The sequence below is a fragment of the Rutidosis leptorrhynchoides genome, chromosome 2, assembly GCF_046630445.1.
Source record: "Rutidosis leptorrhynchoides isolate AG116_Rl617_1_P2 chromosome 2, CSIRO_AGI_Rlap_v1, whole genome shotgun sequence".
NCBI classification, from domain to species: Eukaryota; Viridiplantae; Streptophyta; class Magnoliopsida; order Asterales; family Asteraceae; genus Rutidosis; species Rutidosis leptorrhynchoides.
In genome coordinates this window covers 41,594,279-41,608,828 of record NC_092334.1, presented here as the reverse complement: position 1 = coordinate 41,608,828, position 14,550 = coordinate 41,594,279, and the positions used below count along the sequence as shown (strand labels likewise).

Below are 14,550 nucleotides of genomic sequence, written 5' to 3'. Positions count from 1 at the left end.
TTTTTTTTCAAAGACTGCATTCATTTTAAAACAAGCCATAACCTTTATCTCATCAATAAAGGTTTAAAAAGCTTTACGTAGATTATCAAATAATGATAATCTAAAATATCCTGTTTACACACGACTATTACATAATGGTTTACAATACAAATATGTTACAACGAAATAAGTTTCTTGAATTCAGTTTTTACACAATATCATACAAGCATGGACTCCAAATCTTGTCCTTATTTAAGTATGCGACATCGGAAGCTCTTAATAATCACCTGAGAATAAACATGCTTAAAACGTCAACAAAAATGTTGGTGAGTTATAGGTTTAACCTATATATATATATATATATATATATATATATATATATATATCAAATCGTAACAATAGACCACAAGATTTCATATTTCAATATACATCCCATACATAGAGATAAAAATCATTCATATGGTGAACACCCGGTAACCGACATTAACAAGATGCATATTTAAGAATATCCCCATCATTCCGGGACACCCTTCGGATATGATATAAGTTTCGAAGTACTAAAGCATCCGGTACTTTGGATGGGGTTTGTTAGGCCCAATAGATCTATCTTTAGGATTCGCGTCAATTAGGGTGTCTGTTCCCTAATTCTTAGATTACCAGACTTTATAAAAGGGACATATTCGATTTCGATAATTCAACCATAGAATGTAGTTTCACGTACTTGTGTCTATTTTGTAAATCATTTATAAAACCTGCATGTATTCTCATCCCAAAAATATTAGATTTTAAAAGTGGGACTATAACTCACTTTCACCAAATATCACTTCGTCGAGAATTTGACTTGGACAAAAGAACGACACTTGTGGAAATTAGACTATGGGCTATTAATGGGCTTTATATTTGTTTAACTAAATGATAGTTTGTTAATGTTAATATAAATATTTACAATTGGGCGTCCCTATAAATTATCATATACACTCGATCGGACACGATGGGCGGGGTATTTATATGTACGAATAATCGTTCATTTAACCGGACACGGGAATGGATTAACAGTCACTAGAATTATTAAAACAGGAGTGAAATTATGTACAAGGACACTTGGCATAATTGTTAACAAAGTATTAAAACCTTGGGTTACACTCAGTCGACATCCTGGTGTAATTATTAAACAAAGTATTAAAATCTTGTTACAGTTTAAGTCCCCAATTAGTTGGAATATTTAACTTCGGGTATAAGGATAATTTGACGAGGACACTCGCACTTTATATTTATGACTGATGGACTGTTATGGACAAAAACCAGACGGACATATTAAATAATCCAGGACAAAGGACAATTAACCCATGGGCATAAAACTAAAATCAACACGTCAAACATCATGATTACGGAAGTTTAAATAAGCATAATTCTTTTATTTCATATTTAATTTCCTTTATTTTATATTTAATTTCACTTCTAATTATCGCATTTTTATTTATTGTTATTGTATTTAATTGCGCTTTTAATTATCGTACTTTTAATTATCGCAAGTTTATTTTATCGCACTTTTATTATTCGCAATTTCATTATCGTTATTTACTTTACGCTTTAAATTAAGTCTTTTATTTATTTAATATTTTACATTTTGTTTTAACTGCGACTAAAGTTTTAAAATCGACAAACCGGTCATTAAACGGTAAAAAATCCCCCTTTATAATAATAATATTACTTATATATATTTGTATTTTTATAAAAGTAAACTAATATAGCGTTAAGCTTTATTTAAAGATTTTTCCTGTGGAACGAACCGGACTTACTAAAAACTACACTACTGTACGATTAGGTACACTGCCTATAAGTGTTATAGCAAGGTTTAGGTATATCCATTCTATAAATAAATAAATATCTTGTGTAAAATTGTATCGTATTTAATAGTATTTCCTTGTAAAATTTAAGCTATTTTATATACACCTCGCATAACATCATTTACCTTTCTAAAACATTGTATGATATAGCGAATTCCATAATTTTAACCTTTTAAAATGATTCTTATATACACTTAGTTTTGGAAAACAGAATATAGTTTCAAACGTACAAAACGTTTTCAGTATAAAAAGTAATTTTTTATTAAAACACTTTATAAGATAACTTGTTTATAAATTTTAAAGAACGTAATTAAAGATTGTATTATAAATTTGTAAATATATTTTTTATTGTTTCAAAAAGATAAGAGTACTATTAAATAATAATTTCGAAACGATTTTAAATTGTATATATTGAACTTTGAAATATAATTAGTTTTGAAAAATGATATAGTATATTGTTAAATAAATATTTCAAATTTATATTTCGAAATGAAAATATATATGTATATATATTTTTCAATGTAATAAAATTTAATATTAAGTTAGTTATAAAACGTTTTGAGTTAAAATAATACTATTATGTGTATATGTATATATAACGAGACACTGATTTATAAAAGCTAATGACCAAAATACTCTAACATTCGAGTTACATTTCGAATGATTGGTTATTGATAAGTTAAGTCTAATTATCATTAAGAGTATGTGCCGCGAAACATAAAGTACTACTTTTCTAAGCGTACGAAAGTGAGTTCGAGAAACCAGAACCATGACCTAAGTCGAGTGACAACGTACGAGTCATTAGAACTAAAAGTACAAGTCAACCTTCCATGTGAATATAATATAATATATAATTAATTATATAGATTATATATATATATATTTAAATCAATAAAACCGTGGGCATTGTCGAAACAAATGTTGTGGGCTGGTAAAATTAACCCATGCGATCGCATGGTAGAAGGCTTAGTGAGCCATGCGATCGCATGGCCGTCGGTCACTTCAAGTTTATAAAAGTCGAACTGATCCTCTCAGTTGCACACACTCAAATTGATAGATAGATAATCACTCCGTAGTATTAGTAATTATATTATTAAGTATATTATTATTATTATTATTATTATTATTTAGATTAATAAAAATATTATTAGTATTAGTATTAGTATTAGTATTAGTAGTATATATACATAAAATACTACGATGAGTTTATGGGCATGTTATTTCAAACGGGTTTTGCGAGCGGGGCAAAGCTAAGGAAATTATGGGTTATAGCTATGGAGGTTATGGGTATGGTTTGAGGGTATGCTCACGAGGTCAACCTAGTATTTGTCATCTCTGTTGCGTCTACGTACCTTTCCTGTAATATTGAATCTCAATATTGATACGTGAGCACTCATAACTTAACTTTTATATATTATTAGTGTATCCCTGACTAGTGCTCGAGTATATAGGATTATGCATGCTTGTACGTTTGATATTGTCGTTAGATAGGTTATGTTGAATCCTAAATTAGATACATATACTACTAGGATCAGATATATGATATGCATGTCGTTGGAAAGCTGACGAAAAATTAATAACTTTTCATTTAGAAAGCTTATGATTTCGATGAACGGATTAAAAGATATCATCAACTGAATTATCTATAATTTTATGTATTATTGTTAAAATGATAATTATTGTCGTTATCGTTATCATCGTTATTATCATTATTATTATTATTATCTAATAATCAATATTATTATTATTATTATTAAAATAATTAATATTTTTATCAAAACCATCATTTTATTATTTTTATTATTATTAAAAGTATCATTAATATTAAAACTATCATTTTTATTAAAATTATGATTTAAATAGAAATATCATTGTTATTATTAAATATCATTATTATTATCATTTTAGTATTATTATTACTAAAAATTATCATTTTGAATAGAATTATTATTTTTATAAAATATTATTATTATTAAAGTTAATAATAAAAAGTACCGTTATTATTAAAATTATCATGATTAGAATAATCATTTTATTATAATTAATATCATCAATAGTAAATATAAAAATGGTTATTTTTATTATTAGTAAAATAATAATAATAATTATTATTATTATTACAAAATAATACAACTTTTATTATTATTAGCAATATTATTTTATCAAATAAATATGTAATACAAAGATATTTTTACCACGCCTAATATAATTACATTAATAATAATACTACTATGTTTTAGAATATTAAGTGAACTTTATAAATTTTATTACTTGAGATATATAAAAGTATATTTTTATCATATCATATATATATTTTAATATAAAAGTTTATTAATAAATGACTTTTATTATTTACTCTAATAAAATCTGATAAATATATTTAAATATATAAAATGACTATATTTAAGGTATATAATAAACATGTATAGATTTTGAAAGTCATTTTGGGTCAAACTGATTTTGTTAACTTTTGTATATCGGTCTCGAGCATTAGGATTGTGATACACTACGACTTGACCTAAATTGTTAGGAAGATATTGACCAATATATATATATATATATATATATATATATATATATATATATATATATATATATATATATATATATATATATATATATATATATATATATATATATATATTCGTGAATCCGAGGCCAACCTTGCACTTGTTCAGTGCCGTCAATTGCATTATTGCTACGAAATACAGTATTGTGAGTTTCATTTGCTCACTTTTTAAATGCTTTTGCAATCTATATTTTTGGGACTGAGAAAACATGCGTTTTTATAAATGTTTGACGAAATAGACACAAGTAATCGAAACTACATTATATGGTTGAATGGATCGAAACCGAATATGCCCCTTTTAGCCTGGTAATCTAAGAATTAGGGAACTGGCCCCTAATTGACGCGAATCCTAAAGACAGATCTATTGGGCCCAACAAGCCCCATCCATTGTTGCGGATGCTTTAGTACGTCGAAAATTATCATGTCCGAAGGATGTCCCGGAATGATGGAGATATTCTATATGAATCTTGTTAATGTCAGTTACCAGGTGTTCAACATATGAATGATTTTTATCTCTATGTATGAGATGTATATTATGAAAAATGGAAATGAAAATCTTGTGGTCTATTAAAATTATGGAAATGATCGATTATGATAAACTAATGAACTCACCAACCTTTTGGTTGACACTTTAAAGCATGTTTATTCTCAGGTTTGAAAGAAATCTTCCGCTGTGCATTTGCTCATATTAGAGAAATTAATTGGAGTCATTCATGGCATATTTCAAAAGACGTTGCATTCAAGTCGTTATGTTCATTAAAGATTATGATTAAGCAAATGACAGATTAGGTCATTTATAGTTGAATATTATGAAATGGTATGCATGCCTATCAACTTTCGATGAAATGAAAGTTTGTCTTTTACAATGAATGCAATATTTGTAAAATGTATCATATAGAGGTCAAATACCTCGCAATGTAATCATATGTTATTGTATTCGTCCTTATGGATTAGGACAGGTAGTCTCAATTTATTAAACTCGTTCCGGGAGTTTCATTTAGTTTTCAGGTTAGCTGTTTTTCTAGGCGTAGATGGTGTGTAATATTTTGATATTCTCTTGATTAGATGCCCTCTTTATTTAGGTATATGATTTATTATCTATCGGGTTGCTTGTTCCTTCATATTCGTTGTGACCTCTAGTTTTAGGTTTCATTCTAGATGAACTCGTTTTTTTTAAAGTGCGTAAGTTTATTGAGGCTTCATGTTTTTTTTATGAAGTTTCCCAATTTATGACATACTACTACATCCGCCTCATTACAAGCACTGCCAACTCATGTTCGATTCTCACTCCAAGCAAGGAGTTTTCAAATATTTGATGATATTGTCAACATCAATGCGATCTCAGAAGGTCTCTGTGGGGTTTTCACAACCTTCGATGGTACAGCCAACATCATCGCGAATTGAGTTTCATCCTAACGCGTGTGTGGGTGACAAATGAGAGCATTCGATGTCGATATCACCATTAAAAAGAATCATGTATCATTAGATAATAAATTTACAATATCACTTTAAAATGATGTCCTTAGGTAATTTTACACGTTAAGTTTTTAAATAATCCAATTTTTTCAAACATTTTAGTAAACTGATTATCTGATTATTACGATTTCAAACATCATGATCAAATCCAAACACTATTTATCAAATTAACATTTTATTGTAGCTGATTATACTAATTATCTGAAACGTATAATCTTAAGTTCTATTAAAATGCTAAAATGATGATGCAATAATTACATTTTTTCCTTCTATAAAAAAAATTAAATAGAAAAAGAAAAATTGTGAGGGCATGTAGGTGATGTCATAAATAATATTATTTTTACAATTAAAGTAAATATACTTAATGATGTCATAAATAAGAATTATATAAGCTTAAAAAATTCAAAAAAATAAAAATAAAAATTTAAGCCCAAATGATGATGTCATTATATTTATTAAATTTTAACATGTTAATTTTATAATATATAGAGCATTATGTATAACCTTATGATAAAATACCCTCATGACTAAATGTATAAATGTACAATATTTGAAATATTATGTACAATCTTATGGTAAAACACCCTAGGACCGTATGTACAATATTTGAAGCATTATGTACAAGTACAACCTTATGATAAAACATTCACATGACCATATGTATAAGCTTTAAAACAAATCGTTCAATCTTTTACAAATCAACTTATAAACACGTGTACAAACTTTAAAACATATTGTACAACCTTTATATATTAATTGTATTTTTATTTTCAAAAATTTATCAAGAGGCATGACATTTGTTATTACTAATAATTATTATTAAAAATATAAATACTCAATTTTCAAACAAACTTTATTATTATATTATTATTATTATTATTCAAATATGAGTGTTTTTTACGAGATTAATTACGTTACATATGTATGCGAAATAAATGTATCAATAAAAGGTTGTAATGTGGGCTTTTATTACAAAGTTAAGTACATCAAGTTAATTCATTTATTCTGACCAAGTTAAGTACATCAATATATTTGTAAAAACAACGACAAGTTTCTTAGTCGGAATTCGTTGTTCTACGGATCATTAAATTAAATGAATTTAACATTTACATTTACGTTATTTTAATACCTAAAACATATTATTAAACCGTTTCGTTTAAATAAATTCATAATTTAGCGAGTCATTTCACTGCTCAGTTTTTAATATGCAAATTCAAACCCTAATTTTCTCCCAAAAGGAAAATAAAAAGCATAAAAAGCAAATAAAGTGGAAGTTTAGATTTAGCCGTTTAGGTCACAAGAGTAAGGGTGATACCTAGAATCACCCGCTTCGTAACAGTAAAGGCGGCAGTATATTAAAAGTGAGATGATCCATTATACATAAATCAGATCTATCTCTATCCCTGACTTAATATCAGCTTTGATTCCTCTCCGTTAAAATGGTTAGTTCCTGCTGCTGTTTTATTTCATTTTTTTACTTGATCTGTAACTATATTCACTATTACTGTTTGCTATTTGATCGAAATCGTATTGCTTAATGATTTAACTATTTATTATTATTTTTATATGTAAAAACGAAATGATGAATTTCAGCTTCCATTATCTCTGCTTAAAACGTCTCAAGGGCATCCTATGGTCAGTACCTCCCACCTCTCTATTTTTTTTTTTTTGTTACTGTTATTTTTTATTATTTTACTGTTTTGTTCGTTTATTTTATTTTATTTAATTTTTTAATTCTGTGAGGTATTTTTGATTTGTGCGCGATTATCTTCAATTTTATGTGATTATTTTGCAATCCACCATCTAACAATAAAGCGCGTGATATTACTGAACTGTTTTATTATAATATGTTAGATTTCATTTGTGTGTAAATTACATTATTAAATAGTTTTTACATATCTTGATGCAGCTGGTGGAGTTGAAAAATGGTGAAACTTACAACGGGCATTTGGTGAACTGTGACACCTGGATGAATATTCATCTTCGTGAAGTTATTTGTACCTCCAAAGTACTTTTGTCTACTCTTTCAATACTTTATAACCATAAGGACTAGAAATGTCAATTTTAAAAAATTGTGATTTGACAGGATGGTGATAGGTTCTGGAGGATGCCTGAATGCTATATACGTGGAAATACTATCAAGTATCTTCGTGTGCCAGATGAGGTACTAATCAAGTTCTGTATATTCGAGTTTTGTATCGCCAAATTGTTTCTTTTACTTGTATCAAATCGCATGTGGTTTTAAAATAAGGGTGTGAGGATCGTTGGATTATTGTTCAATCATGTATATAGTGTGTTTATATGTGTTTCTGGAATGATGCAACTTAGCCAAATCAGACATTGATGTGCTCCATAGGGTTGTTTCGAGTTGCTTGTACAAGTTACAGTTATGATCCTTTGTTGAAGCGTATCTCTCTGATGATAAAACAGAGATCGGTTTCTAGCTGACCAGATTTAGTCATGTTTGTATATTATTTGTTGATTTGGCCACCTGTTAACATGTATACATGTGTTGTCATGCCTATTTCTAGAGGTGGCAATTTTCATTTTGTCTTGTTTTAAATGGATTGATTCGAGTTATGATTTATCTGAAATCGGTGTATCTTGTTGCAGCTAATTTCACTATTGGTGTCGTCTTTGTGCTTTTCTTTTATTGCATTTTGTTACATTTTTGGGCTGAAAATTAGAAATCATATGCAATTGTGATAATATTATTCAAAAACTATATGGTAGGTGCATCATTATCTTATGAGATGGTGCAGTGATTCTATATATAGAATCGGTGTATAATGTTTTTAATGTTGTTGATTTACGTGGCTTTTCTTTCTTCAGGTGATTGACAAGGTTCAGGAAGAAACCAAGAACCGCACTGGTATGATTGTAACTTTAATATTGATTAAAATCGTCTATGATTATATTGTGATTGTCACTTTGAATTGAATCTTATATATATTATCACAGATACGTACGTTTTATAAATAAAGCAAAGTCTAAAGGTAAGGTGAAATACCATTTTTTGAAGATAATCTAGTTTATAACATAATTACATAAATGTGTGATGCCTTTCCCTTCATTTAATATCCTTCAAAAGTTGTGCTGTGACCATTGCTCTAAATATCCACCTATATGTGTCCAGAAAGTTGTGCTTGATGAACTTTAATAGTTGTGGGAAAGAAGAATTTAAACTGAGGTCTTTTATATAATTAGTTGGTAATTGGTTGATTATGTTTTATATTACCAGATAGAAAGCCACCAGGGGTTGGACGTGGAAGGGGAAGAGGTGGTAGGGATGACATTGGTGGTGGTGGCGGTGGTGGTAGGAGGCCAGCAAAAGGCGGCATGGGTGGTCGTGGCGGCATGGAAGGTGGTTATCCCATTGGCGGCAACAGAGGTGGTATTAAATTTCTTAATCACATTCTTTATGTATGCTTTTTGTAAGGTTTCAATTACTAACAGCCAGCTTTTTTTCTTTGATTCAGGCGGAGGACGTGGTCGTGGTTGATGTGACAAATGTAACAAAGTGTCTTTTAAGGGTGGTTGGTTGGGTCCTTAATAAATAAAGCCTATGGTCTGTTGTAAATTCAAGTGCACTTCTAGTACCTTTGTTATTATAAAAAGATAGAAATAGAATTAGGGATAATTCTCTGCATTCGTGTTTATTTAAAAGACATGAAGATCTACATGTGTGAAGGGTATTTTGCCCAAATTACATAGTCGTTTTTCTGCGTGTCCATACGTGCACCTCTCCTATTCGGATTATCATTGGATTGCATTTATGCCCTTTAACAAGTCATTTTCACTTTCAGTGTTTAAATGATTGCAAAATACTGATATTTACTTAACAATATAATGTAACGGGTGTTCGTTTATTATATGATGTAAATAAAAGGTTGAAATGTGTCAACTCGAAGCACTTCATATTCAAAAATATTTTTTTTGTTAACTACTTTGACAAGTTTGACCCATTTCTGCCTGGAATATTTTTCTATAATGGTATAGTGTCTTTTTTTTTTTTTTTTTTTTTTTTTTTTGAATGGCGGTTAGAAGTCACTGACGGGACGGGGCCTGAACGTTATGTTGGAATTCATTCACCCGATCATTTCCTTGGTTGAACTATTGCATTCCTACTGCCCATCGGGAGGAAATCCCCACGACGAATCCGTACGGGCATCGCATGTGGTAAAACCCACTCCGGTGAGGTTTGAACGCAAGACGTTCACAACCTCTGAGGCTCATGGAATGAGCGGGTAACATGGAAATTTTGCAGCGAATGAAAGAGTTGAACCTCTGGCCTTCCATATGGAAAGTCAGGTCACAACTAAGCCAAGTCCTTGTTGTTTATTATGGTATAGTTAGAGTCTTAGAGATGAAAGATAACCCGCATTGACTCATATTTTAGTAAAATGGGTCAAGCTGTCACCTCTACATCATCTTGAAGACTTGAGTTTCTTGGGCGTGTTAAGCTTGTAACATATGTATATTGCATCGTTTCTTGGTGTTGGTCTCTATAATGGATTTCTCAAAAACGTTCCACTGCGGAAGATTTTTCTTGGTACAACTGTAACCATGTACTGTCCTTGGGTTAACTCAGGTTTGCATCAACTCTTGTTGGATCATCGATATTCTATACGAGTAAATTGTATTCAACGTGTGGTATGTCATCCTCGTAACTGGGTTAACTCGGCAATTTGGTATAAGTGTATCCATGTACTGTAACCAGGTATTCAACTGTAACCATGTACTGTCCTTGGGTTAACTCAGGTTTGCATCAACTCTTGTTGGATCATCAATATTCTATACGAGTAAATTGTATTCAACATGTGGTATGTCATCCTCGTAACTGGGTTAATTCGGCAATTTGGTACAAGTGTATCAGTGAAGAGTGGCAATTGGTGATTTGTTGATCATAACGGTTCTTGGTCAGGTAAATCATATCTACATTCGCACTTTCGCAATTTGCTTTCATCAATGATACAACAAGTTCATTAAAGATGACTTTAGAATTGACAGACAGCAAAGTCTTCAACTAAAAACTGGATATTTGTACACTCCCATCCATAACACAAGTTGCATGCACAAGTGATGAAAGTTGATTAGTTGAACATGGTCTTAAACTATACAGTTCGAAAGCTGTTACATAAAGTGATGAAAGCTTCAAACTTGTAATCAGTGTTGTAAAAGTCGGCCGACTTGGCCGACGCGTCGGCCGATGCGTCGTTTTTTTGGGTTCTCCGTTCCGTTTTTCTGAAAACGACTCAAAAGACAGTCAAAGCTAAAAGTTCGGTCAAAGTCTGTCAAAGACGGTCAAAGTTGGTCAAAAACGGTCAAAGTCAATCAAATTTTTGTCAAAATCTGATATATTTTAAAATTAGGGTTTGTTTTCATTTTTTGAGCCGTTCTTTTCTCTGTGTCCTTACTGATTATGTACTCGGTAACATTAATTGAGTTTGAAGTTTGAATGTTTTTAGATTCAAGTTCTTATTTAAGAAATTTATGGTACATAATCAACTATTTTATATATATATAAATATATATTTAAGAAATTATTAATAAAGTCAACGTTGGTCAACGACCGATGCGTCCACGACGCGTCCCCCGACTCGACCGACGCGTCCTTTTAGGTCTCGACCGATGCGTCCCCGACTCGCGACATTTACAACCTTGCTTGTAATATAAAAACAGAAGTTAGTAGGGTACCACTTCCAGATCTCATTGACCATAATGTAAGGCTACTGATTTCAAGGATAAAAATAAGAAGGGAACAAAATTAAGAGCTCAGTAAGGCCTATACATGTCTCCATTTAAGGTCAGACAAACCTGATGAACCCCTCCATCAGTGAGGCATATGACATCATAGCTCAACAATGCACCAGCCGGGAATCGAACCCGGGTCTGTACCGTGGCAGGGTACTATTCTACCACTAGACCACTGGTGCTTTTGTTATTCTTATCTGCTATGTAGTTGATATACTTCATTTAATGAACATTTACCATTACAGACGCATTAATCAAATACGAGCTCGTTATTAGCCAAGTTAATTTTAAAGCAGACTATACATGGAAGGCTGAAACTCATATGCCTGGAAGGCTGAAACTCATATGCCCATATAGGCTTTCATTGAGCACTTTGTAATAATAGTACATACAACATGAAGATGAGATTTGCAACAAACTCCATCTTTTTTATTATAAAACATGATTAGCATCTGATGAAAAAGTTAAATGCAAGATCAGGATTACTTTTCTGCTCATAAGCAGCAATTATCGAATTCCAAAATACCAAATTCCTCATCAGAAAATCATCAAAAAATTCTGTGTTAACAAATGCATTACCAACAAATAAGTATGAATCAATCGAACTAAGGGCATAGAGCGAGTTGTAGGAAAAACAAACACAGTAACAGTCGACAATCACAGATCATTGACCAGATACATATAGGGTAAGATCAGTAAAAAGCTTACTAAGCGTAAAAATTATGTTTCTATAACAAGATATGTCAAAATTAGCAAATTCTACACAAACGTACGTTTATTAAAATGTTTGTCGGTCATCAGTCTGAAACCATGTGTTCTTTACGCATTCTACGCAAACAAGTTAGACCAAAGAATTTAACTAAAAAAGGAAACAGGTTATAAGTAGTGAAGTTTATTTATATTCAGTTACATTATTAGAGACAGTAAAATTAGATGGCTTAACTTTTGTTGTAAAATATGGTATGTAATTTTATAATATCGAGCACTACAGAGAACCGATATAAAGTGTTTGGATGCTGGCCCAAAAACATTCAAACCAACATTAGAATGTTACCTGTTTTGCAAGGAACCCGCCCATTTTGCCACCTATAACTCTTGATTTCTTGAAGATTCTAAAGCAAGGGAGTTCACATTACTTCCAAGTTGATTTATGGAAATTGAAAAAGCCTAAATTTTGCTAATCAAACAGTTACCAATGTGTGTTTTAAATGCAAACTATATACAGATTATAGCGTAACTTATCATACCCAAACTGCTTTCGGCTATCATACCAATAATTGCTTGGACAAGAGAAATAACTGTAAAACGAACTTGGTCATTAAACCGTATATCGTACCTTAAAAGAACAGTTCCAGATGAAAGAAAATGTCTCAAGTTCGAGTTCGAGTCCCTTCCTTTGAAACATTACAGTGTGTTGACCTAATTTATGGATTTCAGGATTTCGGCCAGCTCCGCCTGCCCCTCGGGATGGTTTAAGGATCGAGTCCCTATAATGCGGTTGGGGTTTCCGCCCTACAACGCGTGTGTTCATGGAAAATGATCAGGTGGGTGGGTCATTCCCCCGTCAGTGATTCCATATACTAGCCTTTTAAAAAAAGTAACAGATTTATAGCGAAGTTGGAGATTCTTAACATGATGAATCCCAAAGGAGGCAATGGCAATGGCCACAGTTTTGAGATCCGTTGATTCAAACGGGGTCTTAAAAGAAAGATTCTTGGATGAAGATTTCCAGCCTACAATCTAGAAGCCCACCTTCTAGATATTCAAAGTAGGTAACCTTGACAACTCATATGGAGGTAGCAAAGTTGATGATGATGACGGCCGCCAACCTTCTCCGTTCACACCATTCCACCGCCATAGAATTTTTACTATAAATAGAGGTGCAAACCTCAGTTGTAAATCATCCTAAATCACTCAGAGAAGTGTAATCACAACCTAGAGAGAGTGTGTGAGTTTGAGAGTTTTTTTGTAAGAGTTTTGTAATACTCTGTAAATCTATTCTTGTGAGTAATAGAGTTGTTTTTCTCTCAAATTTATATCTCCCAACGTCCAGGCGATCCCCTCTTCCTAACAAGTGGTATCAAGAGCTTGGTTAGAAACGTTGGTCGAGTTTTGGGTTTTCTGAAGTTTTCTTAAAATCCAATTTTGAGTGTACCATTGGATTCGTCTCGTCGAACCGAGTCCAACGCAAAAAACGGTGACTTAAACGGAGTTATAACGAGCCCAGAAAACGCGGTCAAAGTTTGGTCAACTCGCCGGAATCTCGCCGGAGAAGAGGACCGGTGCCGGAATTTTTGCCGGAGAAGACGATCACTGTAGCAATTCACTGTAGCAGCTGGCGGCAGTGTAGCAAGTCACTGTAGCGGTACTGTAGAGGTACTGTAGCAATTCTGAAATTTTACAATTTGGTCCCTGAAATTTTCAGAATTTCATGTTTGGTCCCTGAAGTTTATAAAAATTATAATTTTGCCTCGTAAGTGGAATTTAAGCCGCGAAGTGTCTATTCCACCATTTTCAACCATTCCGGACGTAACGGTGATCTCTGTTTTCTACAATTCAACCCCGTTTGTGTTAAAAAATTATTTCTAAGGTGATAATGTCCACAGAAGAGTCAACATCATCTTCCGGAGCTATGATTATGCTCACAGCCACAAACTACACGCTGTGGAAACCTCGGATGGAAGATCTCCTCAGCTGTAAGGATTTGTTCGATCCTATTGAATTGAAGGGTATAAACCCTGATTCTGCCAAAGAGAAAGAGTGGAAGAAATCAAACCGAAAAACTATTGGTCAGATCCGTCAATGGATTGATCATAGTGTCTTCCACCATGTTGCACAAGAGACAGACGCATATGTCCTCTGGAAAAAGTTGGAGGACATGTATCAGGCCAAGACTGCTCGGAATAAAGCCCTGCTGATGAGGCG

The 14,550-nt window shown here is 31.8% G+C and overlaps 1 protein-coding gene and 2 non-coding genes across 3 annotated transcripts; 2 read left to right on the top strand and 1 right to left on the bottom strand.

Moving 5' to 3' along the window:
* The first annotated feature begins 7,129 nt into the window (after positions 1–7,129).
* LOC139887821 (sm-like protein LSM4) lies at positions 7,130–9,983 on the top strand. The gene is made up of 7 exons (XM_071870873.1): positions 7,130–7,313; positions 7,465–7,506; positions 7,781–7,879; positions 7,958–8,035; positions 8,704–8,743; positions 9,113–9,262; positions 9,916–9,983. Exons 1-7 carry the CDS (start codon positions 7,311–7,313, stop codon positions 9,981–9,983), a joined length of 480 nt encoding a protein of 159 aa, XP_071726974.1. The 5' UTR covers positions 7,130–7,310.
* On the top strand, positions 8,181–8,324 carry LOC139895421 (small nucleolar RNA snoR127). The gene has a single exon (XR_011775873.1). It is a non-coding gene; the product is annotated as a small nucleolar RNA snoR127 (small nucleolar RNA).
* A 1,753-nt stretch (positions 9,984–11,736) lies between the features above and the next one.
* TRNAG-GCC (transfer RNA glycine (anticodon GCC)) lies at positions 11,737–11,807 on the bottom strand. Its single transcript has one exon. It is a non-coding gene; the product is annotated as a tRNA-Gly (tRNA).
* Between the last annotated feature and the right edge of the window lie 2,743 nt (positions 11,808–14,550).